This window comes from Lepidothrix coronata, unplaced genomic scaffold, assembly GCF_001604755.1.
Source record: "Lepidothrix coronata isolate B3197 unplaced genomic scaffold, Lepidothrix_coronata-1.0 Scaffold62, whole genome shotgun sequence".
Taxonomy (NCBI): domain Eukaryota; kingdom Metazoa; phylum Chordata; class Aves; order Passeriformes; family Pipridae; genus Lepidothrix; species Lepidothrix coronata.
The window spans coordinates 1693901-1709949 of NW_016690242.1; the positions used below are offsets into that span (position 1 = coordinate 1693901).

Below are 16049 nucleotides of genomic sequence, written 5' to 3' on the forward strand. Positions count from 1 at the left end.
CAACTCCTGGCCCTACACCCATTCCCCAGAGTCACACCATGTGCCCAAGCGTACCATCCAAACGCTTCTTGAACTCTGTCAGGCTTGGTGCTGTGACCCCTTCCCTGGGGAACCTGTTCCAGTGCCCAACCACCCTCTGGGTGAAGAACCTCTTTCTAGTATCCAACGTAAATCTCCCCTCACACAATTTCAGGCCATTCCCTTCGGTCCTGTCATTGGTCACCACAGAGAAGAGATCAGTGTCTGCCCTTCCTCTTCCCCTTACAAGGAAGTTGTAACTGCAATGAGGTCTCCCCTCAGTCTACTCTTCTCCAGGCTGAACAGACAAAGTGCCCTCAGCCACTTCTCATACAGCTTCCCCTCAAGGCCCTTCACCATCCTTGTTGCCCTCCTTTGGACGCTCTTTAATAGCTTAATGTCTTTCTTATATTGCAGTGACCAGAACTGCACACAATATTCAAGGTGAGGCTGCACCAATGCAGAGTAGAGTGGGACAATCACCTCCCTCAACCCTCTGGATGAGTGAGGAATGTGTTTGAAATTGTCTTTATGTATCCTGACTGAGTGGCAGAGCAAGGCAATGATTTGATAAAATGGAGAAAACTGCTGCCCATGTCACAGAATTGTGGAATGGTTGAGGTTAGGAGGCACCTCTGGAGTTCACCTAATCCAAACCATTGCCCAAAACAGTGTCAGCTAGAGCAGGTTGTCAAGGACTGTGTCCAGCCAAATTTTGAGACTCCACAAGCCCTGTGGGCAACTGTGTCTTCTTCAGGTTATACATTCCCAGGTCTTTCAAACTCTCCTTGTAAGACAAATGCTCCGGGCCTCCCATCTCCTTTATAATTCACTGCTGAACTCATGGCAGTATATCCGTTTCTCTCTCGTACTGGGAGTGTAACTCTGGACCCAGCACTCCAGATGTTTTATGTCTCACCACTGCTGAGTGGAGAAGAAAGATCACCTTCCTCAACCTGGTGGCAAATACTCTTCCTAATGCAGCCCAAGAGGCTTCTGTTCTAATGGCACATTAATGGTTCCTGTTTGACTTGGTGCACACCAAGGCCCCCAGGACCTTTTCTGCAAAGCTGCATTTCTACCCAGTCAATTCTCTGCACGTACTGGTGCACAGGGCTGTTCCACTCTAGATTGAAAGACTTGGCATTTGCCTTTGTTGAACTTCATGATCTCCTCTCAGCTCATGTCTCTAGTCTGTTCAGGTCTCTTGAAAGAGCAGAAAAACCATCTGGTTTGTCAACCACTACTCCCAGTTTTGTACAGTTGGCAAACCTGCTGAGTGTGTACTCTTGTTCCATCACCCAGAACTTTAATGAAAAGGTTAAATAGTATTATGGTAATAGTAATAGTTCTGATATCACCTGATATCTTGTGCTCAGAAACCTCCCTCAATCACTGTAACCTTTGAAAGATAATGGGGAGTGGCCTCGCGATAACATGGACCAACTGCCTCAACACTCCTTGGTGTACCCCATCAGGCACCACCAAATTGTTCCATGTCCAGTTTGTTCCCTCATCTGATCCTCCTCTACCAAGATTGTCTTCCTTGCTTCAAAATTTTACAGACATCTCAGGGGCCTAGGATCCCTAAAGACAAATATTATCAGTAAAATTGGAGTTAGGTACTTCCATGCATTAAATACAGTACACTAGCCAATTATATCTAGACATGGTTGCAGGTCACATGTATTCATAGATATATATGTACAAAAAAAATTTGTATGTGGAAACCATCTTTGGCCTGAGAGGAGGATATTAGTGTCTTCCTCTCCTTGGAGAGGAAGTATAGTGCTTCTGGAGTCAGAGGAATTATGACTGAACAGTTTATATCCAAAGAGAAGAGTTTGAGATTTACAGTGAACATTCTGCACGGGCTGGTTAAGTAAATATAAATGTATACTTGGTCACTCAGACTATGAAATAAAACACATTGTTTTACTGGTTACACTCTCTTGTGCATTGGCCACCAACCTTTCTTACATGTTTATAATTGCAGTTAAAATTTTTGCGTTATTGCTAGACAAATTGTTCTTAATTGCATTAACTTGATTATTTTTTAGGTCAAAGAACCATGGCTATCCTCTTCAGAAGGAAGGAAAGAAGAGGAACCTATCCATCTGGAAACAAGAAAGGAAAGTCTGAAGATTCCTTCACAGAGTCTAATGGGTAAAAAGATACATATGCTGTTTTTAATGTATATATATTCAGAGAGAGAGAAAAGACAATGACTTTGAATTTTAACTGATTTATGACTTACTACAACTTGAAGCACATAAGAGTTTTTTTCAGATTTTGTAGTACAGTAGTCTGATTTTCTTCAATCTCTAAAATATTTCAGAATTGTATTCTGTGAAACAGTTTTGGTTTAATCTTTTTCAGCGTTCCATAATTAAAGTTCTGTTACCCATATCAAATATAATTTTGCAAAATGGAAGATAAGGTTATCATTCTTTGTTATGGAAAAGTAATTGATAGGATGTCGGAAACTGGTTTTTAGTTACATTAGTTATGCAGTCCTTCACTGCTAAATACTTGTGAGGAAGTTAATTCAATGTCATTTCTTTCCTCCTCACCCCCCTATCAAATAACCTACATGTAGATCCTACAATTCAAGAGTACTGTTCGAAGGAGATAGGGAACCTTAAAAAACAACTTGAGGAACAGCATGCTCAAGAACTGGAACACCTCCGGTCCTATTTCCAGCAGCAGCTGAAAGAAAGCGAAGAGAGGTACACTGCAGAGATTGCCCATATGCAGGATAAGCTTGAGAGTGCTGAGATGTCCTCTGACCACACAAGGTATTCATCAGGTTTTGAATGCATACATCTTTGCACTGTATACCAAACATGTTTTGAATAATCATTCCTGGAAAGCTGTGTGTTTTATTTCAAAATTTGAGAAATTCTCTATAAACACATCGGTCTTCTGTGGTTTTGCTCCTTCAGAGTTGTTAAGAGTCTTACAAAGAAATGACATAAACATTGCAAATTAAGTAGTGCAGCGTTTATAGTTAATAGAGGAAGATTTGATAATTGGAATAATGTATAAATGTAATTTCATATATATGAGCTTTATAGCAGTAATTTCAAAACTTCAACTCAACAGACCACATTTAACCCTCTAAACTCCAGGCACTATACTTTACTTCTAAAGACATTTTGTGTAGACATAGTTGCCTGAAATTAGTGATTTTCTAGAATGATTTGTAGCACTAAACTTTGTGGTGAAGCTTTTATCCACTTAACACATTCTGGTTTTCACCAAGTCATGGGCCATGAAATACTGATTTTTTTAATTACTATTTCCCCTCTCTGCTTTTTCTACCTTTTTAGTGTAGCTACAGATTCAGAAAGAAAGTTAAAAGAAGTCTTCAGGAAAATAAAGTGCACAGAAAATCTTCATCAGAAAAGAACAGATAAAGCACTGGAGGTATTGTATAACTCATTTGACAGCTAATGAACATATGGTTGATAAAATTTAGCTGCTTTGGGTTCTAGGATGAAATTGAAATATGGACTGGGAATTATGAGCAATAAAACTTGCTTTATTGTTCCTGGGTTTAATTTTATTTATTTATTTATTGTAATTTATTTTATCTCTGAAACAAGACATTTAGGTGGGGCTGCTTCTTACCAAAGTGGAAGAGAGTTAGTGTTCAAATTGTGGGATTTCTTCAGGAATCCTTAAAATATTGTGACTTTTCTTTAAACACTAGTTATGAAAGAAGAGCAATTTAAGTGAAGTCCCGGTACTTTTGAAGTATTGGCTGCACAGTTTAGGAGAAATTTTGAAAAAGTAATCCCAAAGAATTTAAGAGACCACATGCAAATGGGAAATAGCCCACGCATTCCTCCCCTAGTAGTGCTGGAAACCTGGCTCAAAAATTCTGCATTTTGCAAAATAGTGATGCTGTTTTGTACTGGGATCTGTGCTTGCTGGCCTGGTTTCACTGCACTGACGATTCAAATAGTGCTGGAAGAAGAGTTGTTGCAAACTCAACTTTTAAAATTCATTTTGAAGCAAAAATAAGGCAAAGTTTTTTACCCAGTTCTTCTATGTTGTAGTACAAAATTATGTGATTTGTATGAAAGCCCAACTGAGGAAAAAATGTCTTGTCAGATTGAAGCTTGAAATGGTGAATCACAAATACATGATCTAAGATTTCATGTTTTTCTTACAGCTTGGTAGGGAGATTGAAATGCGAAATGATCTGGATGTTGTTCAGTTACTAGAAAAGCAGTACCAAGAAAGATTAGAAGAAGAAGTAGCAAAGGTATTATTTTTAAGTTATTATTTTAAAATATGTTTTAAAAATACTGTCATTTTTCATTTGCCATTTCTGACAATTCGAACAGTTGCAATAGTGTATGCTGATACTCATCGGTTCAAAAGATTTTGCACTTGACAGTTCCATACTATTTTCTGGTCATATATTGTTGTGCATTTCAATATATTGTGTAAAATGCATTGTTTTTCTTTGGATCCAGTGACTTTCTCTAAAACACAAAAAGTAAAATTAAGATTTTATAGGTAGAGTATATTAATTTGTTTGTGGATTTACTTACTTTTTGACTTGCAGAAAAGTTTCCACTTTTCAGAGTGAAAAATTGTTTCTGCTTTTGTTATTCATGGTCTAAATAAAAATTAAAATGAACATAAATTAAAGACTGGGGGTGGGGAGGAAAACTTACTAAAAAGGTTTGTAATCAGAGCTAAGAAAAATGTTATAGCCAGCACAGGGTGATGACATTAATTTAAGGAATCCACATTTCTGGAGTAAAAGCTCCATTTCTCTTATCTGCTGCCAAGGAAACCGTTCTTTATGGGGAAACAAAGTACATGATTGGCTGTTGGGTTTTGTTAGGAGCTGTTTAAGTTCAAGAGACAAACTCACAAACAAGGAAGAGTTAGGTGTTTTCAAGTGTAACACTTCTGTATTTATTATACCATTTTTTTCCACACTTTTTGTAGCTTATGCTATAAACAACTGTATTCTAAATCTAGAAAAGAATTGCTTACATGGTTGGAAAAGGAGTTTATTTTTATTAGAAGGAGATACTTAGCAATACAGAAGTTACCAGCCTGTTGTAACTCCAACTGCAGCCAGTTAATGCCAGCAGTTTCTTTCTGCTCAAGTAAAATTCCTGTGCTGAGTATCAAGCACATGGCACTGCTTTCTTTATACAGACAAAAATTCCATGTCAGTCAAACTTTTACAAAGGATCCTTGGTTAGAGAAAGCATAGCACAGCTGCTCTTATGTCAGTATGCGAAGACTTTTTAAAATTGCCTAATAGGGTCTTCTTTAGAACAACTTGATAATTCTGTGCTAAATAATCTATTGTAACTGAAAATAGCATCATAGTTTATTAAACTACCTTAAATACATCATGTCTGTATTTTAAGATGTGACTGTTTATGAGATTGACAAGATGTCTCTGTTCTTTTACCTTTCTGTTTTCCTCTTTAAAAAAATACAATTATAGTTCACAACTTTTAGTACTTATATTTGTATTATTGGTGGTCATGAATGAGATTTCTTCAGCAACAGGAGATGTGAAACGTAAACTAATATAGACTTCCCTGATTTATTCAGGTAATTGTGTCAATGAGTGTAGCATTTGCCAAACAGACCGAATTGTCAGGAATCGCTAGGCAGAAGGAAGAAGTACCAACACAGATTGTACATCAAGAGGGAATACATTTTGAAATTAAAAAGCAACATAGTGAAGAAGAAGTTGACAGCCCTCTTAGAAGAGCAACAGAAAAAGGCAGTAAGCATGAAGAAGAATTGAAATCACTTTGCAAGGAACTCAGTGAAGAGTCTGGAGAGATCAACTCACTTGGAGAACAGCTTCACTCTAATAGCAGCCCTGATTGCATGCTAGGACAGACCACACATAAATCAGTGACTTCTGAAGAACTTTTTTCCCATGTCAAAAGTCTTGCAGCAGAAGAAACAACGGTAAGTGTAAAAAAAAATAAAAATTTTGACAGTGCATAACACTATGTCTGGATAGTCTTTCCAATGGGTATACAGTCCATTTCAGTGAGAAAATGGCAAACAAATAGATTAGGATGAAAATTCCATTTAAATATTTCTCTTTCCCTTTCAAAGGGTTGACGGCTTCAGCTCTAAATTATCTACCCTTCTTTTCTGTGTGCTATGCCTAATGAAAGGAACATGACACTGGTTACATGAAAATGGGTGATTCCATTCATGGATAAAACTGCATTGCAGACAATAAGTGGTTTTAAGACTTTTTGTAAGCTAGGTTATATTCTAGTGTTTTGTACATTAAACATATTAAAAATAGTCCCTAACCAGTTTGAGTCCATTGTGACAAAGGATATCAGCTGAACACAAAAATTGTAAAAGTAATATATAGAGCACATATTTAGCATTTCACAAACATGGAGTGGAGGTTAGCTGGAATAAATAAAGTAAAAAGCAGTCATAAAAAGCTTAAGTTATTGGAAAAAACTTGTCTTTTAAATGGAGAATAATTCTGAGCCTGAGCCTTCCAAGAAGCAGGCAACACAGTAACGCTTCCACGATAATTACTTTTATTTGCGAAAGTATTTTCTAAAATTTATTTGAATATTTACTAGAAATGGTTGTTGAACATAAAATGCTAAAACAGCTCCAATATTTCAGCGCTACGTTGAGATGACAGCATCAGACACAGAAACATCCAGTCAGCTGTTGTTGTATGAGGAGCGTTTGGAAGACATGCGACAGGAGCTGGTGCGGCAATATCAGGAACATCAACAGGCAACAGAATTATTGAGACAGGGGCACATGCAGCAAATGGAACGTCAGAAAGAAAATCAAGATCAACTCTTAGCAGAGCTTGAGAATCTTAAAGTGCAATTAGCTGAGGTAATGTGCAGTTTGACTCAGTGAGTTAACGTGTTAACAAAGGGACATCACCAGGCAGATTTATATTTATTTGTACTTTTAAATCTGTAGGGAGAGAGATATTGAGAGAAATGCACATATTTACTATGTGCATGCATAGACACCTGTGTGCACACACGTATCTGTTTGCATGTGTGTGTATATGGACGCAGATATGCATGTATTTATAGAAGACCAGTTTCTTTAATCAAAGCTCTGTCACAGATGGATCAATTCGGACTTCTGTAAACCTGGAGAAAAACTGCAGTGCTGCATAGTGGCCAGAAGAGAGAGTGAGTGAGGGTGGTACCTTGTCAATCATGCCACCTTCCAGATACATGGCCCTGTGCAGGATGCAGGCCTAGCAGCCATTTTCATCAGTGAAGCCACCACCCACAGCTAGAAATACTATAAAATTCTTCATTTTTCCTCATTCCCACTTGTACAGTACCAGTGGCTTCCCGCAACAATGTGTTTTGGCTTTTTTTTTCCCCCGAGTTTTGGGAGATAAGTCCTTACCACCTCTAGAATGAAACAAAATCTGTGGGGATTGGGAGGAAACATCAATATTTCTTTTCCTTTTTAAGCTTAACTTGCCATCACTCAGTGTCTATTCAAAGCCTGCAGTAACTATGGTCATGAAACTCGTTAGTTTATCTTAATTATGAAGTCTTCAAAAATAATGTCATTTATATACATATCTTTCAAACATGTATATAAATACTTCCCTTGACAGACAAAGTTAACAGAATTCAGAAGAATTCATCTTGCTCTGATTTAATTTCAACAATGTAACACTACCATAATGCACATAAAGATAGTAATCAGTGAATTCTAAAATTCTTTGCTCTCACTGTGGAGTGGAGTTTCAGACCTTCTCCAAACCTGGTTCTGCTCTGCTTAAGTTTGGGCTCAAGGAGCTGGGGAGTCTAGAAAGGCAGTCACTTTTATCTTCGGAATCCTTTTCAGCAATGGCAGGTTGTCTGTTTCTCCTAGCTGCTTTGTAGGTATCATAAAATCATTTATCCTGATAATCTTTCCTTTCAATATATATATATACTTCCTCCTTTTACCTTTTTTCCAATTTGTAACTGCAACTTTGTCAGGGGCCTCAAATTCCTGAAACTGATAAAAATCATTAAGTAGAACTTAGCTGCTGGCTTTTTTCCAGCTTTTAATGCCAAGGATGTATGTTCCCAAGGACTGCATATGAATGTATGCATCGTGTTTAAACCATGAACACTTCTAGCTCTTCTGAAAGAGAGTACGTGTAGGCTTTTTAGAAAAATAAGTTATTATCATCTTTTTTCTTCTGCAAAACGTATCATAGCATGTAATATCCAGAAATTCCCACCAGTTTGCATTATGACCTTTGTGTTTCCTGAAAAGCATAAAAATGGTACAAAAATCTTGAAGAAGGTTTAAGTATTTATTAGCTGTATTCCATTCTAGAAAGCTTTCAGTGTTTTTGTAATGATTTAAAGAGATGAACTGAAATTTCATTGTGCAAAATATGTAAAAAATTAAAAGTGACAGGACTCACTGTACTCAGAAGCTTAAAAAAATGTGTGCCTCTGTAACTCCTCTTTCTTAGCGTGTCTCAATGGAGAATGACAACCTGGTTGCAGAGAGAGAGAGAATGCTTTTAGAAGAACTGGAATCATTAAAACAACATTCTGTACCCGGAAAAGAGAGGCTGTTTTGTGAGCTACAAAACAGCAGCACACAGACAGAGGTAAATATGGACTTTGACTTTCTTGGCAGCTGTGGCATGTAAAACCAGTAAGATTCCTTTTCACTGCTACTCTTTTCATGTAATATATTTTTCTACAAGGTATTGGGTATTGCTGGAACAGAGCAGGTTTTAAGATCCAAGAGGTGATACTGATAGGCATAGCTTTTTTACTTCAGGTAAGCAGAAGCTAGTTGAACAGCTTAAAGGTGGGGATTATTACTACAACTATTTGCTCAGGTAGACTCACATTTTCATATTGCTATAGCAACACCAACAGAAAATACAACAACTATTTTATCAGTGTAACAAAGTTCTTTCTAATTGACCGTGCCTTGGATTTCCTGGTTTCTTTTTGTTAATGTTTTAGTTAATTTTTCTCCATTGGAAGAGTACTTTTTGATTTCTTGAGTAAGCAGAAACTTATTAAAAAAAAACCACAATTAATTTAGGTTTTAAATTTAATATTCTACTGCATATAAGAAGAATATGTTGATTCTGACATGACAGGATTTCTTTCCTTTTTGTCTTCTCTCCCTCTGTCAAAACTTACCCAGAATGAAAATGAAAACCAAAACGTGAGAGAGCAGATCTTTGAGCATGAAGATGGGGGAAGAAAGCCTGATGAAACACCTTCAGCTCTTCTTTCTAAAGAAAGGTGCTTAGAACTGATAGAAAAACATTATATTTGTTCAATTTTGATAATCATGTTCTTGCTGTTAAGTTAAAATTTATAAGCTTTATTCTGACTGATGATAATGGGCATCTTTTGTTCTAGATAATCATATTTCTAAGTTTACATACTTTAGGTTAAGCAGTGTCTTATTTTTTATAAAGTGTAATGATGTAATGGCATAGAGGACAAGACAAATCTTAACCTCTTTTACTATGTATTTCGTATTACACTCATGTAAAATCATAAACATTTATACACATGTATTTGTATACACATTTTATGTACATATGTGAAATAAGATTATATTAATATGATTGTTGTATTTCATAATTCCATTCAACTATTCTGTAACTCTTTTGATCTGTGTAGAGGAACAATCTTCCTATTTGCCACTTTGAGAAAAGATTAAGTTTATAATGAATACGAGGCAAATTTAGACCTCTGCTTATGAAGAATAACTAGATAAAACACTGAGATAAAAGTAGAAATATAGATAAATATTTTTTGCATATTTTGTATAAAGAACTGACTTTTAACACAAATGTGTATTTAATATTTACATGATGAGAGGTTTAGTTTTAAAAAAGAAATCTTAATTTTACAGTTTCAACTGCAAGTCTTTTCTGGTTGCAAGGGTGTATAAGGGAAAAAACTCACTTTTAAAGCAGAGAAAAATCAAAGGACTGATTAGTTTCTGTCCTGCAGGCACGTTTTTCAAAAGGCTAATGAAAAACTCATGAAGATTCTTTTAGAAGTTGTGAAGACAACTGTGGCAATGGAGGAGACAATTGGTCAGCATGTTCTTGGGCTACTGGATCGGTCTGGGAAAGTCCAGCCATCTAAACCAGCCGGATGGGACGCAGAGACAGAGGAGTCAATAAAACCCTGTATCCGTGTGGGATATGAAAAAGGTACTGGTTGTAGGGTTTTATATTTCATATCATTTGCATACTTCTATTATAAATTTAAATAACCTTAGTTTTGAAAGTTTTAATCAAACTTTTTAAAAAAAAACAAACCCCTATTTGTCATTTGAACGCGTTTGATATCCCTACTTAAGAGACATTTCAGGAGTTGCCTAGGTCATGCCCCAGACCAATTACGACTCATGTCTAGAGTCCTGTTGCAAAGCCTGCAATAGAATTAGAAAGTGATTGAGAAATACAAAAATAAATATGTTCCTGTTGAAGGAGACAAAGAGAAAGACAATGAAACGTAGTTCCATGACATCTTCCACCAACTTCCACCTGCCTTCCTCTGGATATATGGGTAATGGGAACTAATGTCAAAGGCTGTGTCTCTACTGGTGCACTTGATGTATGTAGGTATGTTGCTGGTCACTGAGGCCAACTGGCATGGGACAAGCCTTATATATGTGCTTATGTACTTCCTTAGCCTCCTACAGAGGTGGTTGCATGCAGATAGCCTTTCAGAAACTGTTCCAAAAACTCGCTAACTGCCAAGACTTGCCCATCATCTGTTTTCAGGCGTGCTAGTTGACACAAACCTTAAAGGAGCATTTTGGTGTTGTAGTTAGTTGTTATCAGTGTTTAAGAACTCTCCTAGGGTCTGTTTATTTTCTTGTGATTGCACTAGAATAGTGTCTGTCCATTTCTCTTTTGTGCTGGAGTAGGTACTTGATCATATTGCCATTTAGGTACCATTCAGGTTGTTCACATCCTCTATCATGTGGGCAGGGAATGTGCAACAGATTGATTCAGTCTGAAACATATTATACATCTGGATTTGGCTGGAATTTTAACTACCATGAATGAGAAAAAGAACTGGAAGTCAAATATTACATTTCATTATTATGAAAGTGTCTACTACAGGGTAATAAGGCAGCTGGTAAGTGAAGGTGAACTTTACCTCTTTCATTCAAAATGCATATTATTGATTCCCTGTGGCTTTAAATATAGGTCACATTAAGCCTTGGGACAAGTTAAGAAAGGTTATATGAATTTGTAGCGCAATGACATCTCTTTCAGTTGATTACTCAAAAGGTTATCTGCAGTGAAATGTGAAAAGTTGTAGTCTAAAAATTCTTGAATTTTTCAAGTTAGCAGCACTTTTGTGCTTGTAATGCTGTTTCACTAAAAGAAAAAAAAAATCAAAAACCAAACCCTGTAACTTTTGTTTTCTGCACATTTCACTGTATTTAGTTGTGAGGAAAATTATCTATTGAAAATTCAGGCTTTTGAGGCTTTACCTTTTCCCCCAAATAGTAGATTGGATAACTAAGCTTCTGGCCTTATTTTTTGATACTTATCCTTGAGAACATTTGCTACTAACCATACTTGAAGGAATCACTTTTTTCAAAATGAAGTATTCTTGCACTTTACTTTGTGGTAGGAAATGAGTAGAGTTTGCTTATGTTAAAGTAGTTAGAACTATGTTCAGCCACTAGCAACTATTTTCCACACAGTCTCCTAGCCAAATGGTAAAAGGAATAATGACCAGGCTCAAAGTCTAACATCACCTCCTCTTTTTTTTTGAGGTAGTCTTAAATTTTATGTAAACCTTATTTTAATAAGTTTTCTATATTAAAAGCAGCAATTTAGAAATATTGTATTCCCTTTGTATAATCTGAGGTGATGTGATTTTAACAAAATACATTGCTCAAAGAGATAAAAACTTGTTCTGGTTATGAAGGCAGTGATCACAGGCTGTCCCAGTTACATGTATCGTGTATTACCTAGTGCATTCACACTTACATCACGCCTGTTTAAAGAATATGTACTGTTGCTTTTCTCCCTCATTCTCACTTGCTGAGCATATTGCTCCCTTTTCTCAGGTAATGTATATATAACTGTATGTACAAAGCTAATATGGGATTGTTGCCCTTCACTACTCTCATAAGTGCCTGCTGTGCACATTTGGAGATATTAGCAATGCACAATACATGCATTTGCTTTTTGCCTGCTCCTGCACAGCAATGTATGTACTTGTATGTGTCACTAATTATTGTCATTACCAGTTCTTAATATGGATTACTTGCATTACATGAATGTAGAAAAACACAGTTAGAAAGTACTTTTATTTGGTGTATTGGTTTATTCCTGCCTTTCATAATGCTACTGTTTAAAGATACAGTGGGCCTTGTAATTGAAATGAATTGTTAATTTCTTGTTAAGTCTTCTAATGAAAGATTACTCTCTCTAAGTAGAAGAGAACTCTATTCCATTCTGCTAGTGATGCAGGTTGACTGTTTTAATTCTTGTGTTTGCCATTAGTGTATTTTGAAGAGGTATGTAAAATTTCAGTATTCCGTAACAAAGCAATATGTCTGTTATTGTAATGCACCTCCTTGATATAGAGCGGCATTCAAGCTGTCCACATACCAGTTGTTTATTCCAGGATCCTTTTTGCATGTTTCCTTACATTCATAAATGTAAAAATCCAAGCTTACAGTAACTATAAAGGGTGAATGTATAGTTTGTAATATATCTTTGGGATTGTATTCACAGTTCTCCTTTTATTCTCTCGAAATTATATGGCAGCGTCCTTGCTGCCTCTGGGGTCAGCCAGCCATAATAGTAGTTTTACTATTTCAACAGCTAAAGTATCTGATTCTTCTTCAGAGGGAATTAGATGACAAATTCTGTTATGTTTTCAGCAGTGTGACTGATGTTACTCAGTCACACTGATATTCCTATAGTGACACTAAATGGACTGAGGGGACATAACCTTTTAACATTTTTCCCCTATTGTTTTGTGGAAGTAAGAAATAGGTACACGCTACTTTTTTTTAACCTGTGCATGTTATTGTATTTTCTGATACCTAGCCAAACAGATCTTCCTCTTTAATTAGTTAGGAAATCTGTAGGAATAAATTCATACTGATAAAAATCTTAAATAGTAAAATAATGTGTTAATTAGAGTGAACTCTCTCTGATCTTCTGAACATAATCCATGTTTACTGACAAGCAGAACTCAGCTTACTGTTTTTGCTGAGTTTCAGCATTTTTTAAAGCTTTAAATCATTAAGGTCACATACTTATAACCGCACCTGATTTATAGAGCATGTAGAGATTTATCTGGGACCTTGCCTAGGTTATCGGCAAGCACGGGATTTTATTTCTAGCAGAGTGAGTAAGGTTCAAATTTCAGTCATAAAACATATCATTTGAAGTGAACAGCATTTGTGCAAAGTGATCTGGTGAGTTAATTACTTCTGCAGATTTGAGCCAGGAATCACCGTGCCAGAGCCAGCACTTCTCCCCTCTCTGTTCCACCTTGGGTAGAGGGACTGCAGTAATGTAGAAGCCTGTGCATTTATGGCATTTCTTGAGCATTAAACCCTCTTACTTACTTTCTGAGTTCCTTGTTTCTGAGCAGCATACCAGGAACAAGGTAGTAAATGGCTTATACGCTGAATTGCCGCAAAACTGACTTTTTGTTTTCAGCTTCTAATTCCTAAACTTAATTCCTCAGAGGAATCCCAGAAGTAAACCGAGATGTTGGCTCTACATGATGCAGTATGTGTATTGCTTCGTAATGTCAGTTGACAGCTCATAAACAACTTCTGTATTTGAAAGTTTTGAGTAAGCACTGTATAATTAAGTACTTTTCTTAAGATTTAGTCAGCCATGACATCTGACGTGCTGAACTGCAAGCTCCATGGCAAAGGAAACAATATGAACCTTTGTTTCTTTGTTTTTGGTGTCTTTTGGGGTTTTTTTCTGTTACAAGGAGAGAGTTTACACAAAGAGATGACAGTTTTGCTTTGAGGACAGAGAATTTGATTTCAGTCCTGTTGGGGTGGGAGATTGAACAGCATTGTAAGGTTGAACAAAATGGGGATTAGGTATTCAGCTGCAAGGGGTGGTTAATGAGACTGGACAACATTTCTATTTCTTGCTTCCACCACTGAAAATCTTCTGGAAAGATGCTGTACTAAGATGCTGTGTACTAAGACCATTTTGAGGGGAAAAAGATACAGAGACTTTCACTTTGCAGTTAGGAAGACATTTAATGTGAATTCATGTTCTTAAGTGCCACTTTGTAGAAATTGCAATATGGGTGTCGACATTTATCATTTGCCATTGATTTTTCTTTCTGAGTTTCCAATCCCACAGTATAAACAGAATTATTACAGGTTTTTTGTGCATTTGATACCTTTTTGTTTTCCTTTGTTGTCTTTGAGACTAGTAAACTTTCCATGTGCCAAATTATGCTTTTGGTGACAGCTTTGCTTTCCTCATTTTTTATTGTTAGCTTTCAGGTAAATTATGATGTGGTGTTCTGAGAGATTTCGTATAAAAATTTATATTTTAACATTGATTTATTTGTATTTATCCAGAAGAAAAGGAAGTGAATTACAAAAGAACTGTCGTAAGCAAAACAAGAGTTTAAAGTCTTGTTATGAGTTCTTGGAGGCCAATTGCTACTGTTCTGGTCAGTAGCTAGAAGAAATAATAATATTGCTTATATAATATAATTAATAAGATATTATCAATGTAAGAGACATATTCCAGACCTGGCTTTTAAAAGATTGCATTCTGAGCAGGCATCAGTGTTTTTAAGTTTTTCTCTAAAGCTTTCCAGGCAACCAGAAGTTCAGATGATTTTGCAACCGACTGCATATTTCCGCAGTCTTTTTGTATAATGTTTATTTTTGTATTTGACAACAGTCATCATTGCACAATTCAGATGTACCTCTCAAGCAAATAATTTACTGAAACAGAAGGGTTACAGGGTGTGAATTATGGGTTAAACCTGAGAAGGGAAACAGGAACATTATGTAGATAATTAGTACTCCATCAAGAAAGAATGAGATTGTGCAGTAACTAATATGTTATTGTCTTATCTTGTTTATAGCTGTGCCACTGTACTGTGGGCTTTTATTTTGTGAGATCTCTGAAGCTAAGCAGGGCCTTACCTGGTCAGTTCTCTAGATGGGTGGCCTCCAAAGAGCATCAGTTGTTGCAGTAAGTTTCTTGGTGGCTCAGTAGGGAGTATGTTTTCCTTCAACTCAGTCTTTAACCAATACTTTGGCACAGCATTTGAAAATACTCATGCTGCTGGATGTCCATCTTAAATGAAGGTCCTTTCTACTCTGAGGATATTAAAGCTTCTGCATCACTATTGATACTATGAGACACCCAAAGCCAGCCCAAATTTGGGTGGTGAGAAATCAAAATGCTATAGAATAACAAATGTGAAATTGTTACTTTTTCAGCCTTCCTTATACTGCAGGGGGGTGGAATATTAAGGTGTTATGGGAAAGCTCTTGTGCTCTACAAACCCATTGCAAATATACAGTGTGCTGGCAGAAAATGACTGTGATTCCACTATGGGAGTTTATGATGGAAGTTTGAAAGTGCAGTACTCAAAAGTGCTTTGAAATCCTGTGTAGATGAAAGGTGCCATGTGAATGTATATTCTATTCATCTGGTTATTTGTTCCATTCATGCATATAGTGTGCTTCTGTTTTTTCCCTTTGGAGTGTGAAAACAGTTTGCAACATTATATCCCACCCATCTAAAAGGAGATATGAAACAGTAATGATATAACTAGAAGAAAAAAAAATACAAAATATGTCTGCATTTAAAAAATCTTAGCAAATATAAGAGAAAAGTAAACAAAGTGAAACCTTCCTCATTTAAAATTGCTATAGATTTTTTTTTGTATATGGGTCACATATAAGGCTGCAGATATTATAGTCAGAATATTTGCATGTATGAAAGTATAGTAAGTAGACCAGGCAATTAATCATGTTGC

General features: G+C 36.3%; 1 protein-coding gene across 8 annotated transcripts in view; it reads left to right on the forward strand.

Annotated features, from left to right (window-relative positions):
* The window catches only part of AKAP9 (A-kinase anchoring protein 9), a 114724-nt gene that overhangs the window by 54330 nt on the left and 44345 nt on the right, over nt 1–16049 (forward strand). For all 8 annotated transcript variants that reach the window (XM_017817681.1, XM_017817683.1, XM_017817686.1 and 5 more), the window contains 9 exons: nt 2079–2184; nt 2618–2816; nt 3351–3447; nt 4199–4291; nt 5614–5982; nt 6676–6900; nt 8513–8653; nt 9208–9308; nt 10032–10237. In XM_017817681.1, coding sequence (XP_017673170.1) covers nt 2079–2184; nt 2618–2816; nt 3351–3447; nt 4199–4291; nt 5614–5982; nt 6676–6900; nt 8513–8653; nt 9208–9308; nt 10032–10237 — 1537 coding nt within the window. The remainder of the gene's footprint in view (nt 1–2078; nt 2185–2617; nt 2817–3350; nt 3448–4198; nt 4292–5613; nt 5983–6675; nt 6901–8512; nt 8654–9207; nt 9309–10031; nt 10238–16049) is intronic.